We start from the raw sequence: 22253 nt of genomic DNA on the forward strand, positions 1-22253 counted from the left end.
AGCAGATCAACACACAAACCCCCCTTGAATATTGACAGATTGAAGAGATTGTGTTTGATTTAGCTTTCGCTCAGCAAAATGATTCTCGTCTGGCTTAGGCCTTTAAACAAATTATCAATGAAAAGGAAGGTAGAGTGGCAATCAAATTTGGCGAATTTGGCCTTATTGAGATTCAATATGCTATTATGATGCAGCCAGAGTTTTATTGGCTGCGTATTTAGAATAATAAAGCCTTGGTTTTGTTTAGGGAAGGTTTGGAGAAGGTTCTCTTGATGCCAGGTGGTAGGAAACTTTCTTGGTTCAGGCATGTAAGAACCATGCTTTTCAACATTGGACTAGGCGCAGGGGTCTGCAACCTGTGGCTCTCCAGATGTTTCGGACTACAACTCCCATGATCTCCTGACATTGACTATGCTGTACAGGCCGGATGGGAATGGTAGTCCAAACACATCTGGGAGCCAAAGGTTGCAGACCCCTGGACTAGGGGATCTATGGAGTGACCTCACAAGGTTGGGTAGTGCCTATAAGGTGGTGGTCAAGAATAATTTCAAAGAATGGGCATGGAGTATGATGGCTGATAATTGCCTAAGGGGGGAAAAAGCTAGGGCCTATTTGCAGTTTAAGGACGTCTGGGGGTCGGAGGGACATCTGGACCTCCCGATGGTAGCAAAATTAAAAAGCTGTTTTTCTAGATTTCGATTAGGCATACTCCCAGTGGCCCATGAATCTGTTAAGTGGAAGAGTGGGTCTTGTCCTTCGTCCGTATGCCCTCTTTGTGGAAGGGGGTTTGAGGATGAGGTGCAGCTTTTCTTTTTTTGCAAGGCCCATTCTCTGGCAAGGGGGCATTGGCTTGCCCCGGTTTGGAGACACTTAGTCCAGCTCCCAACCCTATTAGCTATCCAAGAACTAAAATGTTACACCCATCCTGAATATGTGCTAGCAGTCTCAACATTTCTAAGATCTGCATTCAAGAAGAGAATGCTAGGGACTAGAATGAGCACTATACTGGTAGAGCAGTAGGTTGGGTGGGATGTGTGTACCAAGGTTGGGATTTATATAAGTTGATATTAGTTTTATTATTGTATGTACATTTTATACATAATGATTTTAAGATACCGAGAACAATACAGATACTAATGTAGATCGTGTTTTTAATGGTTTGTACTGTAAAAATGTCACTTTGATGGAGATTTATTTTCCGAATAAAGTTAATGATGATGATGAGTAAAAGGTGGACCATTTCTTTTTCAGCAGAATGGCATATTATACAGAGGGAATGTGGATCCCTCTGGGAAACCTCTGGGAAACCCTGGACCCAGATTGTAGTACCAAAAGGTCATAAAGACATTGGGCCTCATTACGAGTTGGGCGGTATCTGGGCTGTAATCCTGCCCAATTTAATTACCGTTAGCGCACACCGGTGCAGCAGTATTACAGCCGGATCACGGGTTGGGTGCTAACTGTAAGTCCCCATTCCCCATTGGGTCCATTGAATCCAATTCGGGAATGTTCGGTGCAGCTCTGAGCTGGGGGTAAACACGCAAGACTCGTGATAGGGCCATCCTTAAATGCAGCAGTAATACTATTACCGCCACATTTAAGGGCTACCACCCAACTCGTGATGATGCCCATTGTATTGGAAATGGCACATGCTCCTTTAACAGGGGGAAACAAAACCCAAGCTCAAATTGTGAACCGATTTTACTGGCCTAGCATTTATGCTGATATTAAGAGATATGTAAACACCTGTGAACTTTGTCAAAACACCAGTTCAGAAATTCCTCCCCCATGCACCCTTACAACCTTTACTTATTATTGATGTACTGTTATGTCAGATTGGAATGGATATAATAGGACCTTTGGAAACCTCAAAATAAGGTGATAAATATATCCTAGGTATGTTAGATTGTGCCACTAGATATCCAGAGGTTTTTCCTGTAAGGATTAATACCTCTCAACAAATCTTAAAACATTTGTTACCATTCTTTTCCCGAATTGGTTTTCAAAGAGAGATTCTAACCGACCAAGGTTCCACCTTCATGTGTAAGCTTATGTCTGAAGTGAAGGACTTGCTTCAAATTCAAACACTCAGAACATCCATTTATCGTCCCCAAAGAGATGGATTAGTTGAAAGATTCAACCAAACACTAAAACATATTTTGAGGAAGTTGTTGAAATAGATGAGAAAAACTGGATGTTATGATACCCTGGACATTGGCTGCCATTCAGAAAACTCCTCAGTCATGTACAGGAGTTTCTCCTTTTATATTGTTGTATGGAAGGGAACCTAGAGATGTGTTGATATGTTTAAAGAAACCTGGGAGGAAAGGGAAAGAGCCACAATCACGCTATCCAAAACGGTGCACAAATTGAAAGAACAAATGGCATCTGTTAGGAGAATAGTTCATTCAAATATGGTAACGGCACAAGAACAGCAGAGGGAAAGTTATAACAAAAAAGCAGCAATAAGGTCCTTCTTCATTGAGCAAAAAGTCCCCCTGTAAGTCTAGGTACGTGATAACGCTCCGAAACACCCGCAAGTAGGAATTCACCGGGAGAGACTCCCCCTTAGGGGACAAAGACTCCCGCTCCTGTGAGGAACTCCGTAGAGCCGTACACACTATGGCCTACATGACAGCCTTTCCAATATCAGCGGTTTCTAAAATTCAAGACTGGGACGAAGAAACTCCTGAGAGATCCCAGTCCCTTTAACTCATAATATTCTATTCACTGAGACAAGTATGTTAAATAACGTACCCTGGAAAGAGAGAGGAGAGAGAAGAATGCATATGCGGGCTAGAGAGGGCCCTGCGCTGCCTTATGCCTGGTGGTGGCAGAAGACACTCAAGCGAGGAAGCCTGCAAGTTTCAAACTCGCCAGAGACTGCAAGCTGGAATGCCAGAGTCACACGTAACCTCAGCATGATAAACCAGCAGGGCAGAGGCCCGGAGAGGAGACTGGGATACCAGAGTCATAACGCAACCCCAGCACAAGAGATCAACAGGGCAGGAGCCCTAACAAAGGTGGTGGCAAAACCACAGAAGGCCTGTGGTGCACCATCGGTTCAAGAACAATCATTGATACCATCGTGCACAGAGAACCGCAAGGCATCCGGGACCTCGTTGGAAGATCAGAATACCGTGAAGAGAAGAGAGACCAGATGGAGAAATATGATGCCGAAGGCAAGGTGGCCACGCTCCGACACCTGAGACAAGGTTGCAGAAGGACACGGCTCCCCAGGACATTCCCCCTCATTATAGTAGGTACCAGTGGAGAACTGGGATCATGGGAGGCTCAGCATGAATCATAGGGGCTCATTACAAGTTTGGCAGTGTGGGAAAAAAGAGGTAATTCTGTTTACCTCCATTTTTCCTGCACTGCCAAACTACAAGTTTGCCGGTATTACCTCCGGCGGTATTACCAGATGGTAATACCACTGATGTTTGGAGGTAAGAAACTGGAGGTAACTTCTCCATTTATAACCATCCGGTAATACCGCCGGAGGTAATACCAGCAAATATTCCCAAAGGGATTTACACTGCCAAACCACCACTTGTAATCTGGCGGTATTACCAGCAGTAATACCACCTGATCAAGTGGCAGTATCGGTAATTTCTTTTGCCAGTATTCCAGCGGATTTACCGGCAAACTCGTAATGAGCCCCATTATATGGTGCAAACAACTTGTCTCAATAGACGTCATGAGACAAATATATCCCAGAATCAGATGAACTTAAATAATTGGGATGCAAGGAAAATAAATAACATTACGAGAATAGAACAAGAGATAACAAGAGGTAACAATACCCGGGGAGAAGGGGAGAGTCCTCAGATAATTTGAACACGAGGAAGAGCATATCAAAAGGGCTGAATACTCTGAACCAGACTTCAGAGGAATTAGACAATTGAAACAAATAAAGAATTAAGTAGAACAAAGTAACCCAGCTATACTCAACCCTGATGGAAAGACTATCTTAATAGTATCTTCCCAGGATATGCTGGAAATAATAACCAGGAGCTTATAGATTGTAAGGAGAAGGGAAAATCCAGAACGCAATTAAAGTGTTACAGAGACTGGTCCAAGAAATCATAAGAGACACTCTGAATATTTTCAACGTATAAACAAGCTTATAGACTGGACCCAAAAGGAGATGGAAGTAATTCTCCAAATGTAAGCTAGTTTTCATATTAGTAGGGTCAGATTAGGGATGTTTTGGGACAGCAGACTATTTCTTTGGACATTCACTGCTGACAGACAAGCACCTTAGTTAATAATATAGGCAGGGACCACCCTTAAATGCAGGGAAAGTTAGGCCTTATCCTTTATTTTAATAAAACTTGTGAATCATGTCTATAACGTGTCCACGTCCTTCTTCTGACCCGTCACAATTTATATAAACTGAGCAATAGCCATTCAGTGACGTCATATTATTTGTGCACAACCTCAATGCCAAAGCATATATGGAGTATGCATGGCTTTTACTATTATCTGTATATTTAAAAAGATAACCAGCCTTCTATGATTTTGCATTACAGTTGTTTATGGCAGCGATTTGGTGCCAAGTGGTGGGGCAGGGATGTCTGCTTTCATCCATGTATTCTGTAGTAGAACCTCTGCAGATGTAATGTGCAAGATGAAAACACTGTGATCCTGGAATTTGTTCCAAGACATATGGGGTTGATTTACTAAGGTACATAAGTAGCTTAAGTAAGACTAAGGGCCTCATTACACGGAAGGCGGTGATCCAGGGTGCTATTAGCACCCTGGACCATGCCGGTAAATTACCGGCACCGCCTTGGCGGAAAGGGGATTTACCGCCCCATTCCAAGGTTGGTGGGGCGGTAAATCCCCCTTCCGCCATTGCCCTTCCCCATTCCCATTTCTGCCCCATAGGGCTCTATGGGAATGGGGAAGGCGCTAATTACGGCACCGCAATTTTGCGGTGCCGTAATTAGCTCCGAGGTCCCTTAGCGGGTTGGTTTTTAACGCCTGCAAAAAGCAGGCGTTAAAGCACCAACCCGCTAAGGGACCTCGTAGTAAGGCGGTAATGGTTAACGGTCACCGTTACCATTAACGGTGGCCGTTAACCATTACCGCCTTCCGTGTAATGAGGCCCTTAATGTACTAAACTAAACAAAATGGCATAAGTAGAACTTGAGCCATTTTGTGGTGTAAGTTTTACTTACACTATTTTTTAGCTTAGTAAATCAGCGCCATATGTATATATGTATTGTGCTGATTTACTGAGGTCAAAAATAAACCTAAATTTACTAAGCTCCCAAAAAATAGGGTAAGTAAAACGTAAACCAAAACATGAAAGTGCTACTTGCACTATTTGTTGAGCTTAGTAAATCCTCCCCAAAAATGTGGCAGGCCTGAGACAGCTGCATTTTAATGCTGATCCTACAGTTATTGTTTTGTTATGTTATAATGCTTTTCTACTGCACCAGTCATCACAGTGGTAATATGATAATGATGTGTTATTTATATAGCACCTTAATCCAAAGCACTTTACAGAGCACATATTTACATACAATATCACCCAACCGAAATTGGTACTCATATATCGACCTCGGAAGGATGAAAGGCTGAGTTGGCCTTGCCAGGATTCGAACCTGCGACCTGCAGATCACACTCAGATCACAGCAAAGAGCACTCAACCCGCTGAGCTATCTTACCGTCTTGTAAGATCACAGTGGTGATCTCAGGATGCCAGTGCCTTATCTGAGAAATTCTGCTGCCACCGATAAGGTCATGCCCGATATGCAGTATTTTGGGAATATCGCATAGATTAAATGTCTTACCATAGGAAGTAAAAGAAAAACAAAATACATTGGAAGGTATGGAAATACATATGAAAGCGCAGCAGTTCATTCTGCAGAAGTCCCGTGGGGAAACAATTCACAGAGGGACTGAAATGCTCCCTCCCTCGTTATTCGTTATTCACTGTTGGTGATACCCCACCATCATTTTGCCCACAAGTGAAGGAACAAAAATATAATTAAACGACTGTCTGTGTGTGTGTGTGTGTGGAGGTGATTTTACTACCAAGGTTTGTGGTGGCAGCACACGTTTGAGCAGTACCATAACCCATAATCCTGGACAATTGACTGCATGCAGTATTTGTTCAATGTACTCATGTGATACATACCATATGCAGTACCCATGAGCCAGAGGGTGAAGAGAGACAGTATTTGAAATGCAGCCTGTTTGTACCGATACAGTAAAACTCAAAGTAACTCCTATAGACACATCTGAGATCTTAAGTTGTCTCACTCCATGTCATGTACACATACATACATCACAGCTTCATCTTGCAGAGAACACGTTGTTTAATTGAATTCAGATAAATGTATGATTTCTTTTCTCGAGCTCTATAAGGTAATATGCTAGTACTAGGGCGAGGGACTGTTTCAGGTAAAAGCTTCAATAGAATATTGAGAGTGTGGTTAGTGTCTGATTTAGACATGGCATTGGGAGGTGATGGGTGTTGTCAGGGCATTGGACATTGTGAGGAACCTTTAGGTCAGGGCATTGGGAGGTCTGGGAAAGCGTCATGTTGGACATCGGGAGTTCTGGGAAAGCGTCATGTTGGGCATTGGGAGACAAGCGGCACCGTCAGGACAGATAATTGGGAGTTAAGAGATACTGCAAGGATTGGGCATTGGCAGTGCCAGGCCAGGGATAGGTCAAGGCAATGAGATGTCAGAGGCTGTTTGCAATAAAGGCACAGGGAAGTCTGATATTTGGGCGGTCTGAGGAACTATGAGGTCAGGACAATGGGAGGTTTGGGGCATCATTGAGTCAAGGTATTGAGAATTTTCGAGCACAGGCATGTCACAGTGTTGAGAGGTCAAAGGCACCCTGACATCAGGGAATTGTGAGGTCAATGGAATAGTCAAGTCAGGGCCTTGGGAGGTTTGGAGCACCATTGGGTCAGGGCATGGGGAGGTCGAAGGCACTGTTGGGTCAGGGTTTCGAGAGGTAAGGCCAGTCAATGCAGATATCATTTCTTCATACTCGTGCTCTGCTTGCCCATAAAGCTTGCGTTGCAGCACCAGGGAACGCAGAAGATTCTGCGAGTCAGCACTGCGGTATTCTCCAGGGACTGTAATCTCCTGAGGCAATGCAGCATTCCCGATGATGAAGTGATAGAGGCGCTTCTCGCTCAGGCCACGTCCCAGGTAGCGTAGCATATCTTGTGTTCTCTGGGCAATTCTCTCTTGTCGCCAGGCATCCAGTGACCGTGTGGTTAGCAGGTGCATGAGTGCTGTTTTGAAGTGGTAAGAGGTCAGGGCAGCATTGCCAGGTGGTGGTGGCTTCTCCTTCAGGTGGGCTATAATACTGAGGCACTTCAGGTGGCAACTGTTCTCTGGTAAGAAGCGCCTCATTAACCTTAGGAATTGGCACTCGTAAAGGGCAAAGGACTCCATCCAGTAGACGCCAGACACATCTGCCGTCTCCAAAGCTGGTCTCACCAGGAAGACGGAGGAGTTGCTGCGGCGCACTGCGGGGATCATATTTATGTGCAACACCCGGCCTGATTTGTACTCGAGTCTCAACTTGCATGTACTGGAGGGCACCAGTGCGAGATTAAAGTCGTACTTGTATGAGATGAGTCCCCAGGCCTTGTCCACCAATACTTGGAACCAAGTGTGCACTTTCTGCGTGTCCAGGTGAGCCTCAGTACACAACAGTGTGTCCAGCGGCACACCGTGTCGGCTGTGGTAAACCCTTCCCCTAGGGTGCAGCTGGCACGGTGCCTCACCACAGGTGCATGGGCACTGAGATTCCAATGAGATTTGACATACACCCCACCTGTCTAAATTACTCTGCAAACATGTGGTCTTCGCTCGGAAAGTGTAACCCTGTGGGGGCTGAAATGGCACCAAAACATCGTAGGTGGGCTCTTTGCTCCCACCCCATCCTTCAAATGCGCTGCCTATGCCTAGTCCACTTTCCAGTACAAGCCCACCCTTTTTGCGCCCCAGGATCCGACAGGCCTCCAGCAGCTTGTCCGTAAAACCCTCAACAAAGTCACAGCCATGAGTCAGATCCTGTATCCCATGCTGGATGTGCCCTTCATAAAAGGCATCCAGGGTGGCCCTCGCTGGCATGCAACCAGGCCAGAGGTGGGTTGATGGCAACACTATGTCTAAGTCGTAGTCCTCTTCTTCACTCTGCATGTGGCCGAGCACTGCTTCCCGCTGCAGCTGCTGCCACCACAGCTCCACCAGTAGAAAGATTAGGAAAAGCCCTAGGTTCCATAGTCTTCCACCCCATGCCACCTCATGGGTCTTCATGTGGTTCCACGCAACGTCATGTTTCTCCTCCCACCATGGGTCCTCCAGGCCATGCCACTCAAACTCTTGTTCCATGAGGTGCCTCCGCAGTTGCAGCAACTTCTGTTGGTCGATGTGGTCTATGGCCTGTGGATCGTCCCATTTGTGGAAGAGCATAGGCCCTCTGATGAGCTGCAGCAGGACCACGAGGACGTACATGCTCAGTAAAGCCATGGTAGCTGCGTGAACATCTGACAATGCTGTAGGGAAAGCACATAGAGAGCATATTGTCAATCTGTGTAAGGACAGCCCTGGGAAAGAAACATGAAGTAAGTTTGGCCACCAGCACAAGCAACATTTATTTCATGTTAAATCTCACACATTTTCTCCCATCATTGAACTTGGATGTCATATTTTATGAATTAAATGTTCTTATTTATTTAACCATAGCATGTATATTTCCAGCCTAACCTTAGTGCATTTCAAGCATATGACTGGCAGACATTTCAAGCATATGACTGGCATACATTTCAAGAGAATTCCTTATCCCCAACCTCCTCACACACCCCCCCCCCATCATTTTAAATGTCAAACACAGGGACACCTACAACTCTTGAATGGACTTCAATGTGCTAAATGGATTCTGAGTTGCGACAAACAAGGACAATTTAGATTTGGTTGTTTGAAAGAGGAACTGTGAATTCCCCAAACCGTGCAGGATGTCCATCATTATTAAGTATGACAGAGACCGCTACTAAACACTGAACATCAATCAGTTCTCTAACTCTGCGCTTCCCTCTCGGAGTAGCAACCCACCCTCGCCCATAGACTGCCCTCTCCACCCAGAAATCCTTCTGTGATGCAGTGGCAGAACTGCCATGGGCGTAATTTTAGGGGGTGAGGGGGGTGTTTGTCCCCCCCCCAACTTTCATGGCACACGATTTTGTCCGCATTCATTTGAATGGGGCATTTTTTTTCAGATGACATGTCCCCCCCAACATTTTCAGCAACGTTACTCCACAGTTCTGAACTGCTGTGTTATCAATAGACCCCGATCAATTTCTCTCATGTGCCTTCTGAAATCAGAATCTCTCAAGAAGTGGCAGGCTTGTGTAGTCGACTCGAGCTATGAAAGCCTGCCCCGAATCACCTGCGTAGAAAGACATCTCGCTTCCATCTAAGCATCTGGCTTCTGGATATAGCAAACATAATGGTAGGGCCTAGTGCGCTAGTAAACAACATTGTAACTGAGTTTGAGGGACGCCTTTTTTCAATTCGATCGAAATTGAAAGAAAAAAGGCAAAATTCGTTATGTTACAGTTAAAAGTGAGATGTGTTAAATTAGGAATTTAATGTAATAAAATGAAAAGTTTGTGATAGGTGAATGCTCTTCATGGTTACAAAAGAAACATTTGACTTCAGAAGCTGAGAAACATGTGTTACTGCCCTGTAAGAAGACCATTTCGCAAGAGGTGCATGCTGATATAATGTAATGTAGTCTAATGTTATATCTCGGTTACTTACTGGTAATCTACATTGCTCTCCATTGCAGAGGTGCAGCACTGCGTCTAGAGTGAATGCATGAACCCTAATTTGGGATGTAGAACACCCCGGCCCTAAACTGGGAGGACAGGGAGAGCACAAGAGTGCTTTTGCTGTTCTGTTGGTAGTTTCAGCCCAAAAAAACGAACAGTGTTAGATTTGCTTTTAGGTGGTATGTAAGTTGCACAAGGAAGGATGCTATGATGAACAATGGGGGCATTTCTCTGATCTTTATGGGTGAAATGTGCTTCATTTGAGAATTTTCGGATTGGTCTAGTTTACAATATATGTTGTGTGTTGTGGGTGTTTATGTTTTGTTTTATGTTGTCGTTTGTGGTCCTGTATGTGTGGTCGTTGATTGTACTTCTTATTGGGATGTTTTATAGTTTGTGGTTCCTTTTTCCTTAATTGATATCTCTTAAATGATGTTCTATGCGAATTTCACTATTGACCTAGTCATTGTTATTCTGTATTTACTTTGTTTTTCTGTAATTGAAAATGAAAATAAAGTGAAAAATAAAAAGAGTGCTAATGTTGTTCTATTGGTTGTTTCAGTTCAGGAAAACCTGTCACTGTGTGCTGGGTTTGCTTCAAGGTGGTATGGATTGGTGGGCGTTCGAGTGTGTGAGTCTGTATACGTTATTTATGTGTGTCTGTGACATGAGAATGGAATTGAGCATGTTGTGATTGTGTGAGTTATTGGAGGAGGTGTGGACTTTGCTGTATGATTTTAGATTTGGTGTTGTGGTATCCGTGTGTGAGTGCTGTATTTGGTAGGAGATCCTTATGCCAATGTTGTGAAGATTGGTGTTCAGACGGAAATCCCTTATGCAGTGGTTAGAGATATTACGTTTTCTTTCGATGGGGTCTACTCATCTTAATTGACTTGGACTTGATGTCCCAAAACGTGAACCCATAATTCATGGTGTACCTTTTTGTATTGAGGTTGCACGCGTTTTTTGGACCGTCGTTTGGATGTTTAGGCTGGCAAAGAGCAAGGTTTGTGGGGGATTTCCTGAAGGTCCAATGTTCCTCTATTGTGCGGATTTCGTTGGGGGGTGTTCCAGAGTTTTGTTGAGATGTATGAGAAGGCTGATCAACCATATTTAATTTTCAAATATTGTTTGGGTTCAAGACGTATGGCATCGCTATATCTCAAGGTTCCTTTTGGTCTACATATGGAGATTTATTCTTGTAGCAATTCTGCCCCTTGGTCATAAATTGTTCTGCGGATGATACAGAATGTTTTGAAGTGCATCCTTTTTTAACCGGTTGCCAGTGTATGGATTCTGATGTGATATGCTCTCTCTTACTGGGTCTAAGGAGTATTCTTGCTGCTGTGTTCGGTATCCTTTATTGTTTTTCAGTGAGGTAGTCTGACATTCCAAGGTAGATGCTGTTGTTGTAGTCTATTCCTGACATGACGAGAGAGATGATGGCAAGGGTCTTTGTGGGAAGGTGAGAAAGGGTAGTGTCTGTTTGATTGTGCGTAGATGGAAGAAGCATTTCTTCACTACTGCATTGACTTGGCGTCTAGTGCCAGGTCGTTGTGTCCATCAATATTCAGAGATTTTTAATTACTTTGGGCTGGGAGGATAGGTCAGGTGCAATGTTTTTTTCTTGGAAACAAGACAACGCAAAGCAAAGGTTTGAAGCCTGGTCCTGTGCTTAGAGAGTGGTCTCTGGTATTAAGCACATTAAAAAAGAGGAAATCATTGGAAACTTCCTGTCTGTTTACCATTTTGGTAGACCATGGTATCTGCTATTGAATGGCAAGGTTGTTGGGCATAATTTCTGTTTTGTCCGGGTTGAGTTTAAGGCTGTTGCTGCTCATCCATCCGTTGATTTGTTAGAGGCAGTTGTTAAGGGTTTGTTTGGTCTATCTCGACGCTGGTGTTGATGATTTGCGTGTCATCTTGTCATGCACTGATCCCAGTTGAGTGAACTGCCTTCTACACAATATACTAGCAAGGGACCCAAAAAGCGGCATGAGGACGCATTGCTAGAGGGTGGGGGGGCTGATGTCCAGGATACAGTTCCAAAAAGAGTCAAGGGTTCCCAGCGCTAATCCAAGAGACAGCAGAAAGGGTCCAGAGCACGAAATCCACAATCCAATATCCCAAGAAATCCAAAAGACAATCCAGGGTCAAAAAAGACAATCCAAAAAGAAGGAAAAACTCAAGATCAAAAACCAATCAAGTCTACATCAAGAAAACACCTAGTCAAATACCAAAGACAGAGGGGAAAATTCAAGCCAGTCCTTCAGGGAAGCGCAGAGTCCAAAACACTGTGGAGACAAGAACAAACACACTTCTGATGCCAGGAAACTAACAGTTGAGAATCGTCGAGTCAGGAAGGCAGCGTAGTAAATAGAAATCCGGCTGTGCCGTGGATCATGTGATCATGTTACCCAAGGGCGCTGCTGTGCGTGACGTGCCAGAGAATGAAGTCTCATCATGTACGGACCGTCCAGGATGTGCCATGGCAACTGCCAAGGAAGTGGCCGGATACCGCGTAACTGAAGCAGGTCCCAACGTGGTGAGTTAGGGGGGCGAGAACATGACAGAGCCCCCACCCAATGACTGCGGACCACGCAGGCAATCCAAATGCAGCCAGTGGAAACAAGACAGCAAGGTGGGAAGTGTGAACATTTTCCAAGCGTTCCCAAGTCCGCTCCTCCGGATCGTAACCCTTCCAGCCGATCAGGTAAAATGGGCAACCATGAGAGAGACATGAGTCAAAAACGTCCGTACTTTGTACTCATCCGCAGACCCCAACTGTAAAGGGGGGACGAGATAGTAGGCGTTTATTAAGTATGTACGGTTGCAGTAGAGAGGTGGAAAAACAGGGTGAACACGCCATGAATGCAGCAACTCCAAACGGTAAGCAACTGGGTTAATGGAACAAAGAATCTTGTAGGGGTCAAGAAAATAGTGTAACAATTTGCGGGAACCGGGTATGTTGAGGCAACCTGAAGAGAGAAAACCTAGGTCACCAGGAGGATAAGCAGGTGCTGGTTGACGATGCCAATATGCATATGCATGCATGCATAGTTGAGTGTCTTTAAGGTTGGAGAGAATTTGTGAATTTGTGTGTGAACGTCCTGAAGGTGTGAAAAGCATGCATCATCAGCAGGGACAGCAGGGCTGGGGAAATCGGGTAGAGGCGGGCTTCGAGGGTGTTGGCCGTATAATGTCTAAAAGGGAGAGAAACCCATTGATGAATGGGGAGCATTATCATATGCAAATTCAGCCATAAACAGCATGGATAGCCAGGTATCCTGTTATCGTAAGCAAAGGCACCACAGGAACTTTTCAAGAGTCTGGTTAACTCGTTCTGTTTGGCCATCGGTCTCCGGATGTTAAGCAGAGAAGCATGCGTCGATGCCCATGAGTGATGTAAGGGCCTGCCAAAAATGGAAGGTAAATTGGTATCCACGATCGGAGATGATAATGGAGGGAAACACAAAGAGACAGAAATGTGTTTGAAGTACAGATCAGCTAGAACAGGAGCCGAAGGGAGACCAGAGCAGGGAACTAAGCAGGCCATTTTGGTGAAACAGACGACCACCGCCAATATGGTGTTCTTCCACCCCATCAACAGTAAATCAGTAATAAAATCCATGCTCACCATTTGTCATGGTTTGTGGGGAATTGGCATGGATTGTACCAGTCCCATGTGTCTACAACATATGCACTTTCCTTGAGAACCTATCGCACAGGTCATAAAATGGTTGTTTCATCTCAGGCCACCAACACCAGCATTTGAGGAAAGCGATGGTCTTCATTTGACCGGGCTGCCCATGAAACTTGACGTCATGGGACCATTCCAGGGGTTGTTGCCTGGTTCCTTGAGTAGGAATGTACAGGTGCCTCCTGGAATTCCACATTGCAGTCTTAGATTTTATCGCCATGGGAGTATAACCAGTCTTTAATGGCGGTGGTCATTGGTACGGGCAGAGTACAAAGTACAAAGACAAATAGAATGCTTGGTCGGGAGAATTTTGGCCGGATAGCAGGGCAACAGGTCTCTGCCGGAAATGCGAGACAAGAAGTCGGCTCTGCCATGTTTCAAGGCAAGATAGTGTTTAATCAAAAACTCGAATGCTGGAAAGAACAGGCGCCAATGCGTATGGCTACCATTCATGCATTTGAGAGAGCTCACATCCCGGATAATACTGTGATCTGTAAAAACCATTTGGCACCCAAAATATGATGTCTCCAGGCCTGTAACACGTCCTTGATTGCAAAAGCTCTTTTTCTGTTACCATGTAGTTGAGCTCTGTGGGTGTAAATTTGAAACATGACTGGAATAAGAGTGCGAGAAAATCAATATTTAGTCTAGATGCATGATGACGTATATATCTAGGATGTCTTGGAATATATCGTTCAAGAATTATTGAAGGTCGCAGGGGCGTTGAACAATCCAAATGGTATCAACATATATCCGAAAAGTCCATGTCATGTACAGAAGCCGGTTTTCCATTCGTCCCCACAACGCATACGGACCAGGTTGTAGGCCCCTCTCAGGTCAAGCTTTGTAAAAATGGAAGTCTGTTTTAACTGGCCGAGAAGTACAGAGATCAATGGAATCGGGCACTGGTTATTTATGGTAACCTGATTGATTTGTTTGTAGTTGACACAAGCCCCCTTCCGAAGATGGGAGTGGCTGCAGGAGAGCGCAAAGGCCTAGTGTGACTTTTGCATATGGATTTGTCGAGATATTCCTTTAATAATATATGTGACATTCCTTAGGGGTCAAGCAGTACACTCTACCTGACGGGATCAGAGCCCCTGGTATGAGGTCTATTGGGCAATCATAGAAACGATGCAGGGTCTAAGTGTTCAGCCTGCCATTCATCAAAACCATCTAAGAATTCATGATACTCAGATGGTATCATAGGGTCAGTTGCCCAGATAAGATGTCAAATGGATACAAGGGCCTGACATAGCATTTGAAGCAATGGAGAAACAGTGCAACAACATTGAAGACATGTGGTATTCACAAAAATACTTTCATTCATCTCTTTCCGCCTTCAGGTTAGCGTATTTATCAATCATCTGTATTTTAAGCTGGACCGGCATTTCGACTGATTACCCGGTCCCTCATGAACACGCGAGCGTTCCCACCTGCACAAACTATGTGGTTCACACCACACCGTTCCAGAGTAATTCAGTCTGTTTTGATTCACTGGTTACGCTGTCGCCGGGTGCTGCTCTGTGCATCAGCAGGCACTCTGTGGCAGTCGCTGCTCCCGGCTCGGCACGCCTCTCTTCCAGGGTCTGCACTGCCTCGGGTTAACGGAAAGGGAGTCTCTCCGATTCCAGGAGGTAGGCAGGCCAGGGTTAGGATCCGAAAGCGACGGCCTTTCCCCAGCCACCTGGGAGGAGGATATTTTGGGGAAAGAAGTGGGGACCCCCTCAGATTCCTCACAGTACATTGTCCCCAAATTTATCATCGGGAGGAAGGGGTAAACACCCTCCCTGGATGTCATGAAGGCGTTGATGAATCGCTGCATTCGGGATATTCATTTCGGTCCACAAGGCCATTATGGCTTGCATGAGAGCTGCTACGGCTTCCCCGCTGCCCCCGAAAGTACACTGTAAGAAAGGTATGGTATCAACAGTAAGACAGACACAAGTGACCACAGTTCAAGGGTGTTTATTGAACTTCAACAAGGGTATGATAAACGCCTACCTACACCTAAATCTACAGATGGGAGCAAGCTATGACCATCAAAAAATAATAACGCAGTCCTAGTGGTGTCTTGTCAAAATAAAAGGGCCTATACTAAAAATCCTATTGCCAATCCTTACCTCTAAATACAAACAGCATGCAGGATAATGTTACAAAAAGAAAGAAGTGTTCAAAACGATATGTCAGGATGTTCAGGCCTTGGCCTCCCTTCCCCATGGTTTTAGCACTGGACAAGACAGTTTACTTGCGCGTAGCACAGTCTCAGTCTCTTCATTCAGATGGCCTGATGCAACCAAACGAAAAGTTATTTTCCTCTTTGGATTTCTACAAGTATTCACTTTAGGTGATTCACTTTTCACCCAGATCCCCCTCAGTTGGGTTCAGATCTCTTTAGTACAATGTCCGTTCCTTTTTCATCCCCGTCTGTCGGGCTCAGATCTCTTTAACATAATGTTCGCAGGATATTCTTTCGGGTGACTCACGGTTCACCCGGATCCCCCTCAGCAGGCTCAGATCCCCTTTCTTTTGATCCCCCTCAGTCAGGCTCAGATCTCTTTTTAAATTTTTTTAACACAATTAGTATCGCTGAGCCGGGCTAAAACCAATTTCAATCTAGTATCAAAGACTTTCGAATGTGCACAGGGTTTAGCTTGACCCATTGCAAGACCACTTCCGTTTTACAATTCCTTCTCTTTACATTTGTCCCCTTTTGGGTTTGGATACCTAACAGACTTTCGAAGGAGCACGCACGTGGTGCCGGACCACTCTGTTTACGGTATCTATCTTCATTGAAAAGTTCAGTCACTCATTTAGTGCATTAATTATGTTTGCATCATTTGCCACATATGCTTCATGCACTGTCCTCTTCAAATTCCTTCATTCAATGTTGCTGCTTGCAACCTTGGGTTCCAGACAGCCCGGGTTGGTATCAGTCTCCCCAACTCACCGGCTGTGCTGCCTTCACTGGCTTTTCTTTGTTGTGGGAGCCAAGGACAGTACCACGGCGGCAACCGCTTCTCCCTGCCTTGACAATCGCCGCAGGAGAGCCTCCGACACACAATGCAGGAGTCTTCAGCTGCCATGAAACACTTGTGTATTTGCGCTTTATAAATGCCATATCATATCATATAATTCCAGGTCTTATGTTTTCTATTCGTGAAGGCTCATAACAGTTACGGTCTTTCGGTGAAAAGGCAACGGCCCATCCGTTGTATTTCTTTTCGGGCTCGCCGTCTTTCGCTTTATATTAAACTGCCATCTTGGAACTGCTGCTCCCTCATGTGCTTTGCCTCACTCAGAGTTTGCTCTCGTGCTCCGCCTTTTATCCGTGTGGGGAAGTGTGATGGAAGTCAGGTGTGTGTAATGATCAGTAATTGTTTGACCCAGCCTGACCATTGTTTCGGGACATGTCAGGTATATGGCTCGGGTTTTCCCTCAAAGCGAGTTGTCAGTGAGAAAGTGTTTGTGTGGAAAAGGGTGCGGGGGGTTGAATCCCTAAGTATCCTAAGAATCCCTATGAATCCTAAGTATCCTAAGAATCCCTAAGTATCCTAACTGGTAGGATGGGGTAAAGGTGTTATAGGGAAGGGGAAACTGGGCCTCACCGTCCGGTGTCCAACTTCCACTCCCCGGAGAACTGGATCCAAAAGCGATGGCCGTGTCCTGGCCACCTGTATGACAGGCCCCCGGGGACTAGCGGGTGAGACACTTTCAGGTTTCTCACATACACCCAGGTGGGACAGTCTTCTCAATCTGTCATCCCAGGAGAGTGAACTGCCTTCTGCACAATATACCAGCCAGGGAATCAATAACTTACTCCAACTGGCTGCTTGATAGTGCAAAAGGATGGAGAGAGTGCGTGTCTACCGGGCGATCTCACAGCTTAAAGGAAGGGACAGAAAGTGTTAGTGCATTGAGCAAGTAACACCCCCCGCCCCACCGCTGCAAAACATACCCTCTTACTCAGAATAGCGTACCTGGTTCATCCAAGGTGCAGGTCCAGGGTGAGGTAGATGGAGGGCATATCTGAGTGGCACTAGGACGCACTGCTAGAGGGAGGGGGCTGATATCCAGGACACAGCTTACAGTTCCAAAAAGAGTCAAGGGTTCCAAGCAGTAATCCAAGAGTCAGCAGAAAGGGTCCAGAACGCCAAATCAAAAATCCAATTTCCCAAGAAATCCAAAAGACAATCCATGGTCAAGAAAGTCAATCCAAAAAAACAAATATCAGGAAAATCCAAAAAGAAGGAAAAAAAACAATCAAGTCTTCACCCAGAAAACACCAAGCCAAATACCAAGGACAGGTGGTAAAATCCAAACCAGTCCTTCAGAGAAGTGGCGAGTTCAAAACACTGTGGAGACAAAGAACAAAGAACAAACACACATCTGATGCCGGGAAACCAACAGTTGAGAAGCATCAGAGTCAGGAAGGCGGTGTAGTAAATAGACTTCCAGCTGTGGCGTGGATCACGTGATCATGTTACACGACGGCACAGCCATGTGTGATGGCCGGTGAATGAAGTCTTGTCACGTATGGACCGTCCAGGAAGTGCCATGTGTGAGAAACCAGAGGGTATCTCACCCGCTAGTCCCGGGGCTCTCTCTCTCAGGTGTCCAGGGAACAGCCATCGCCTTTGGATCCAGACCATAGGTTTTTTAGTATAGGCCCTTTTATTTTGACAGAGACTCCACTAGGATGGCGTTATTATTATTTGATGGTCGTAGCTTGCTCCCTTCCTTAGATTTAGGGTTAAATAGGCGTTCAACCAACCCATTGAAGTTCGATAAACGCCTTGAACTGTGATCACTTGTGTCTGTCTTCACTGTTTTATACCATGCCTTCCTTACAAATGGCAACTGCCAAGAACATGGCTGGAGACCACAGAACTGAAGCAGAGTTCCTGATGCAGAGAGTTTGGGGGGCGAGAGTATGACACATCTGAATAGTGTAAGGAACTCATGGTGGCAACAGTAAAGACAGACACAAGTCATCACAGTTCGAGGGTGTTTATTAAACTGTATGCATGGATAAGAAAAACACCTAATCTAAACCTAAAGCTAAGATGGGAGTAAGCTACAACCATCAAGTAATAATAAGGCAGTCCTGGTGGCGTCTTGTCAAATAAAAAGGGCCTATACTAAAAAACCTATTGCCAATCCTTACTTCTAAGTTACCATATAGTGTGGGATAATGTTCACCAGAAAAGAAAGAAGTGTTCACAAAATGATAAGGCCTTCTGGTACTTGCAGTTTCAGCACTAAAACAAAAGGTGCCAGTGAGAGTCCTTCGAATGAGCACTCCTGTGGCACCTGACTACTCTGCAGCTGGTCCGTCTCTGGGCTTTCCCAAAAATTCAAACATACACAAGTTCTTTGTTCACAAGTTTCTTGCATTCACATAATGTTGTCGATTACAACCTTGGGCTCAACACCGTTCGGTTTGCTCTCAGCTTTCTCCGACTCACTGGCTCTGCTGAACCTGTTGGCTTGTCTTGCTTCTGGAGCCAAGGACGGTACCACGGTAGCCAGCGTGCCTCACTGCCTGGGTTATCAACGTGGGAGGCCCCGTGCACTTTTGACACCTGTTACACCACACGTCAGCTGTAAATCCCGGTCTTATGTTCCCTTTTCCAGAGGCTTCGCAGGTCTTGGTTGAAAAGGGCAATGGCACTTCCCTCCTTGTCATTCTTTCATCGTTCGCCGCCTTTCGTCTCTGTTTAAACTGCCGTCCTGGAATAGCTACTTCCTTGTGCGGTTGGCATTGCTCATAGTGTGCTCTCGTGCTCCACCTTTTATCCCTGTGGGGAAGGTAAAGGGCCGTCAGGTGTGTGTGATTATTATCAATTGCCTGACTCTGCCTGACCATTGTTTTGGGACATATCAGGTAAACCGCTCTGGTGTTTGTCCGTTGTCTGTCACGGTGTAAGAAAGTGTTTGTGTCGGAAAACGGGGTTGGGGGCAGAGCTTCTAAATATCCTACAGGGTAAGATGGGGAAAAGGAGTTACAAGGAAGGGGGTACCCACTTCCCGAAGACCCCTCATCCAGGTGATCCTCACCCACTGGTCCACACCCTGGAGCTGGATCCAATAGTGATGGGCGTGTCCTGGCCACCTGGATGACAGATCCCTGGGGACTAGTTCGTGAGACACCTTCAGGTTTCTCACAAAAGTTGTAGCAAGTGAAACCATGACCTTGATGAGTTTCATAAGTAGGGTCATGTAAATGTTGAAGAGTTGTGGTGAGAAGGATGAGTCTTGTCTGGAGGGTGATTTCCGTTCTTTCTGTCAGGAAGGATTTTATAAATTGCAGTGCAGTGTTGCTTATCCCCACTTCTTGGCTTCTTTTGATTAGAGCTGCTTAGTCGACTGTGTCAAAGGCTATTGAAAGGCCTAGTACTAACAGTGTGGAAGTAATGTTGGAGTCAGAGTACATTTTTAGGTCGTCCCAGATGGAGGGTAGTGCTGATTCAGTTCCTCATAGGCATGGAGCCGACTTGTGCCTGGTCCAATAAATGGTTGATTTCTATATGTGTCTGAATTTGTCCATATATGTAGGTTTCTAGTAGCTTTTCCGGGTAACGGATGTTTGATATATGTCTGTAGTTGGTGGGGCTGTCTGTGTTACCTGAAGGATTTTTGAGAAGTGGTTTAATGTCGGCCACTTTAAAACTCCTTCGTACGATTCCTGTTGCCAGCAGCGAGTGGTTCATGAGGTTGTGGAAATATTCTGCAGGTATCTCTTTGTGAAGGATGTTCCTGTAAATGTCACATCACAACATCCATGTCCCTTCTTCCTTGTCACAGTCTTTGTGACCAAGTAACAAGCAGTAAAGGTTTTGATGTGCCCCATCACATGATAAAATAAAAACAGCAAGAGGTCAAGTATGCACAACCTGTGCAATTTAATGGAAAGCCTTTATAATCTTAAATGATTTAGGTAAGACTAAGTGGGTGAGAAAACAAAACTTAAGTCCTGGTAACACTACAAGTGCATGGGAACCATTAATGTGTCCAACTGAGTAAAAGTGTCAGCACCGTCTGCCACATGCAGGCGGAGGAGATGAAAGAACATAATAGGACAGGCACAAGTGGCATGCCCCTTTAGGGAATAATACAGCTCAGAAAGTACTGGAGACTTTAAATCCATAATTTTTGATGCTGTGGTTTCCCCATGAGATCTTTCAATGGACTTGCTTCATATCCAATGTAATAGAGTACAATAAATCTCTCACGTAGAGCAAAACATTACTGGACTCAATCTTTCACCCAAAGGTGCATATCTTTATGGAATGTTTCAATAGATTACTCAAGAACCTGCTGAGAAAGGTTGTTGACAATGGCATGCGGTATTAGGAGCAATTACTGACCTTGGTTGCCTTTGCCATTCAGAAGACTATGCAAGCATAAATAACGTTCTCTAGTTTTGCGTTGGTATGTGAATGTAGTTCAAGGAAAGTCTTAGGCATGGTCAAAGAAGACCAGGAAGGCTAGGAAGAAAGCCAAACCAACTTGACAGACTTCCTCTATAAAAGTCAAGAGTGATTGCAGGTGGTGAGCAACAACAAACAAAAAGCTCAAACAACAACGAGGCTACAGCAAGAATGGGAGACTTGTAACCTTCAAGTTGGATATTTTGTCCTTTTGCATAATAGTTCTGGGCCAATGGCACAAGCCTTATTGGGTAATGTGATGAACCTCAGGGCGTCCTCACTTCTTTTCCCCCGGTATCCTCCTCTCAGATGGCCAGTGTCTTTTGGATTCCGACCCTGGGGGTGGATATGCGAGGGAGGATCACCTGGTTGCAGGAGATTCAGAGAATGGGGAGAGGACGTCCTTCGGTGAGACATGGTATCCCCCATTTCCCTTTCACCATGAACCCTCCATCCCGCAAGCCTTCCAGGGCTTTTGTCAGCCCTTGTACTGTGACTCCCCTAAAGTATCCCCCAAATTGCATCAGTTTGATACTGGGATGAAGAAGAGGACCAAGTACTGGGACGAGGAGGACAACAAGAACAAAAAGGACTGCCGCTTTTCTGGTGAGCAGTCTAGTCTTTTCTGTAACAGAAATGGAGGGGAGAGCTTTAAAACTGGGAAGCCTGACAGCAATAGAGTCGACTATAGCACAGTCGGTTGTAGCACGGTCATTTTCCGGAAGCACCTCAAGACCCTCCTCTTTGTTTCTGCTTTCTCTCCTCCTCTCGCTTGCTGAACTCCTGGCTGAATCTGAAATTGCACTGGTCACCTGGCTACCCTCTGTTCTCGGGCCCAGGGCCCCTCCCCGCCAGTTGCACACCTGCACTGCCCCCTGGTATCCTCTGCTCTCGGGGGCTGTTTCTGTATCACTACAGCCCCCTATCAGCACCTGACACCTGATGCCTGCACTTAACCATCCACTTGCCACCACTTGGCTGCACTTCTTATTTATTGTATTAATTGGTTTTTATTTATTCTATTGTTATCCTATGTACTGCACTGCCCCCTCCCCTTTCCCCTTCGCACTTTTCCCCCTCCCCCTACCCTGCACTATCTCAATGTCACCTGGCCTAGAGGGATCGGTGTCTCTGTCTTCCCTCTGTTCCCCCTCCCTTGCCTCATCGCGCCTTGAAACACTTGTGTGTAGGCGCGTTATAAATGCCATATCAGGCCTGGGAAGCAGTGGGAAGCAGTGCAGTGTGTATACAGCAGGAAGCGGCAGTGGAAGAAGCTGGAAGCCGTTGGCAAGCTGTAATGAGG

The 22253-nt window shown here is 45.5% G+C and overlaps 1 protein-coding gene across 1 annotated transcript in view; it reads right to left on the reverse strand.

Annotated features, from left to right (window-relative positions):
• Nucleotides 1-6311: 6311 nt before the first annotated feature.
• The window catches only part of ITPRIPL1 (ITPRIP like 1), a 70127-nt gene continuing 54185 nt past the window's right edge, over nucleotides 6312-22253 (reverse strand). Inside the window, exon 2 of the mRNA XM_069619089.1 lies at nucleotides 6312-8542. Within this exon, the coding sequence (XP_069475190.1) occupies nucleotides 6690-8516 (1827 nt within the window). The 5' untranslated portion in view covers nucleotides 8517-8542 and the 3' untranslated portion in view covers nucleotides 6312-6689. The remainder of the gene's footprint in view (nucleotides 8543-22253) is intronic.

Source organism: Ambystoma mexicanum, chromosome 10, assembly GCF_040938575.1.
Source record: "Ambystoma mexicanum isolate Mex_15411 chromosome 10, UKY_AmexF1_1, whole genome shotgun sequence".
Classification (NCBI taxonomy): domain Eukaryota; kingdom Metazoa; phylum Chordata; class Amphibia; order Caudata; family Ambystomatidae; genus Ambystoma; species Ambystoma mexicanum.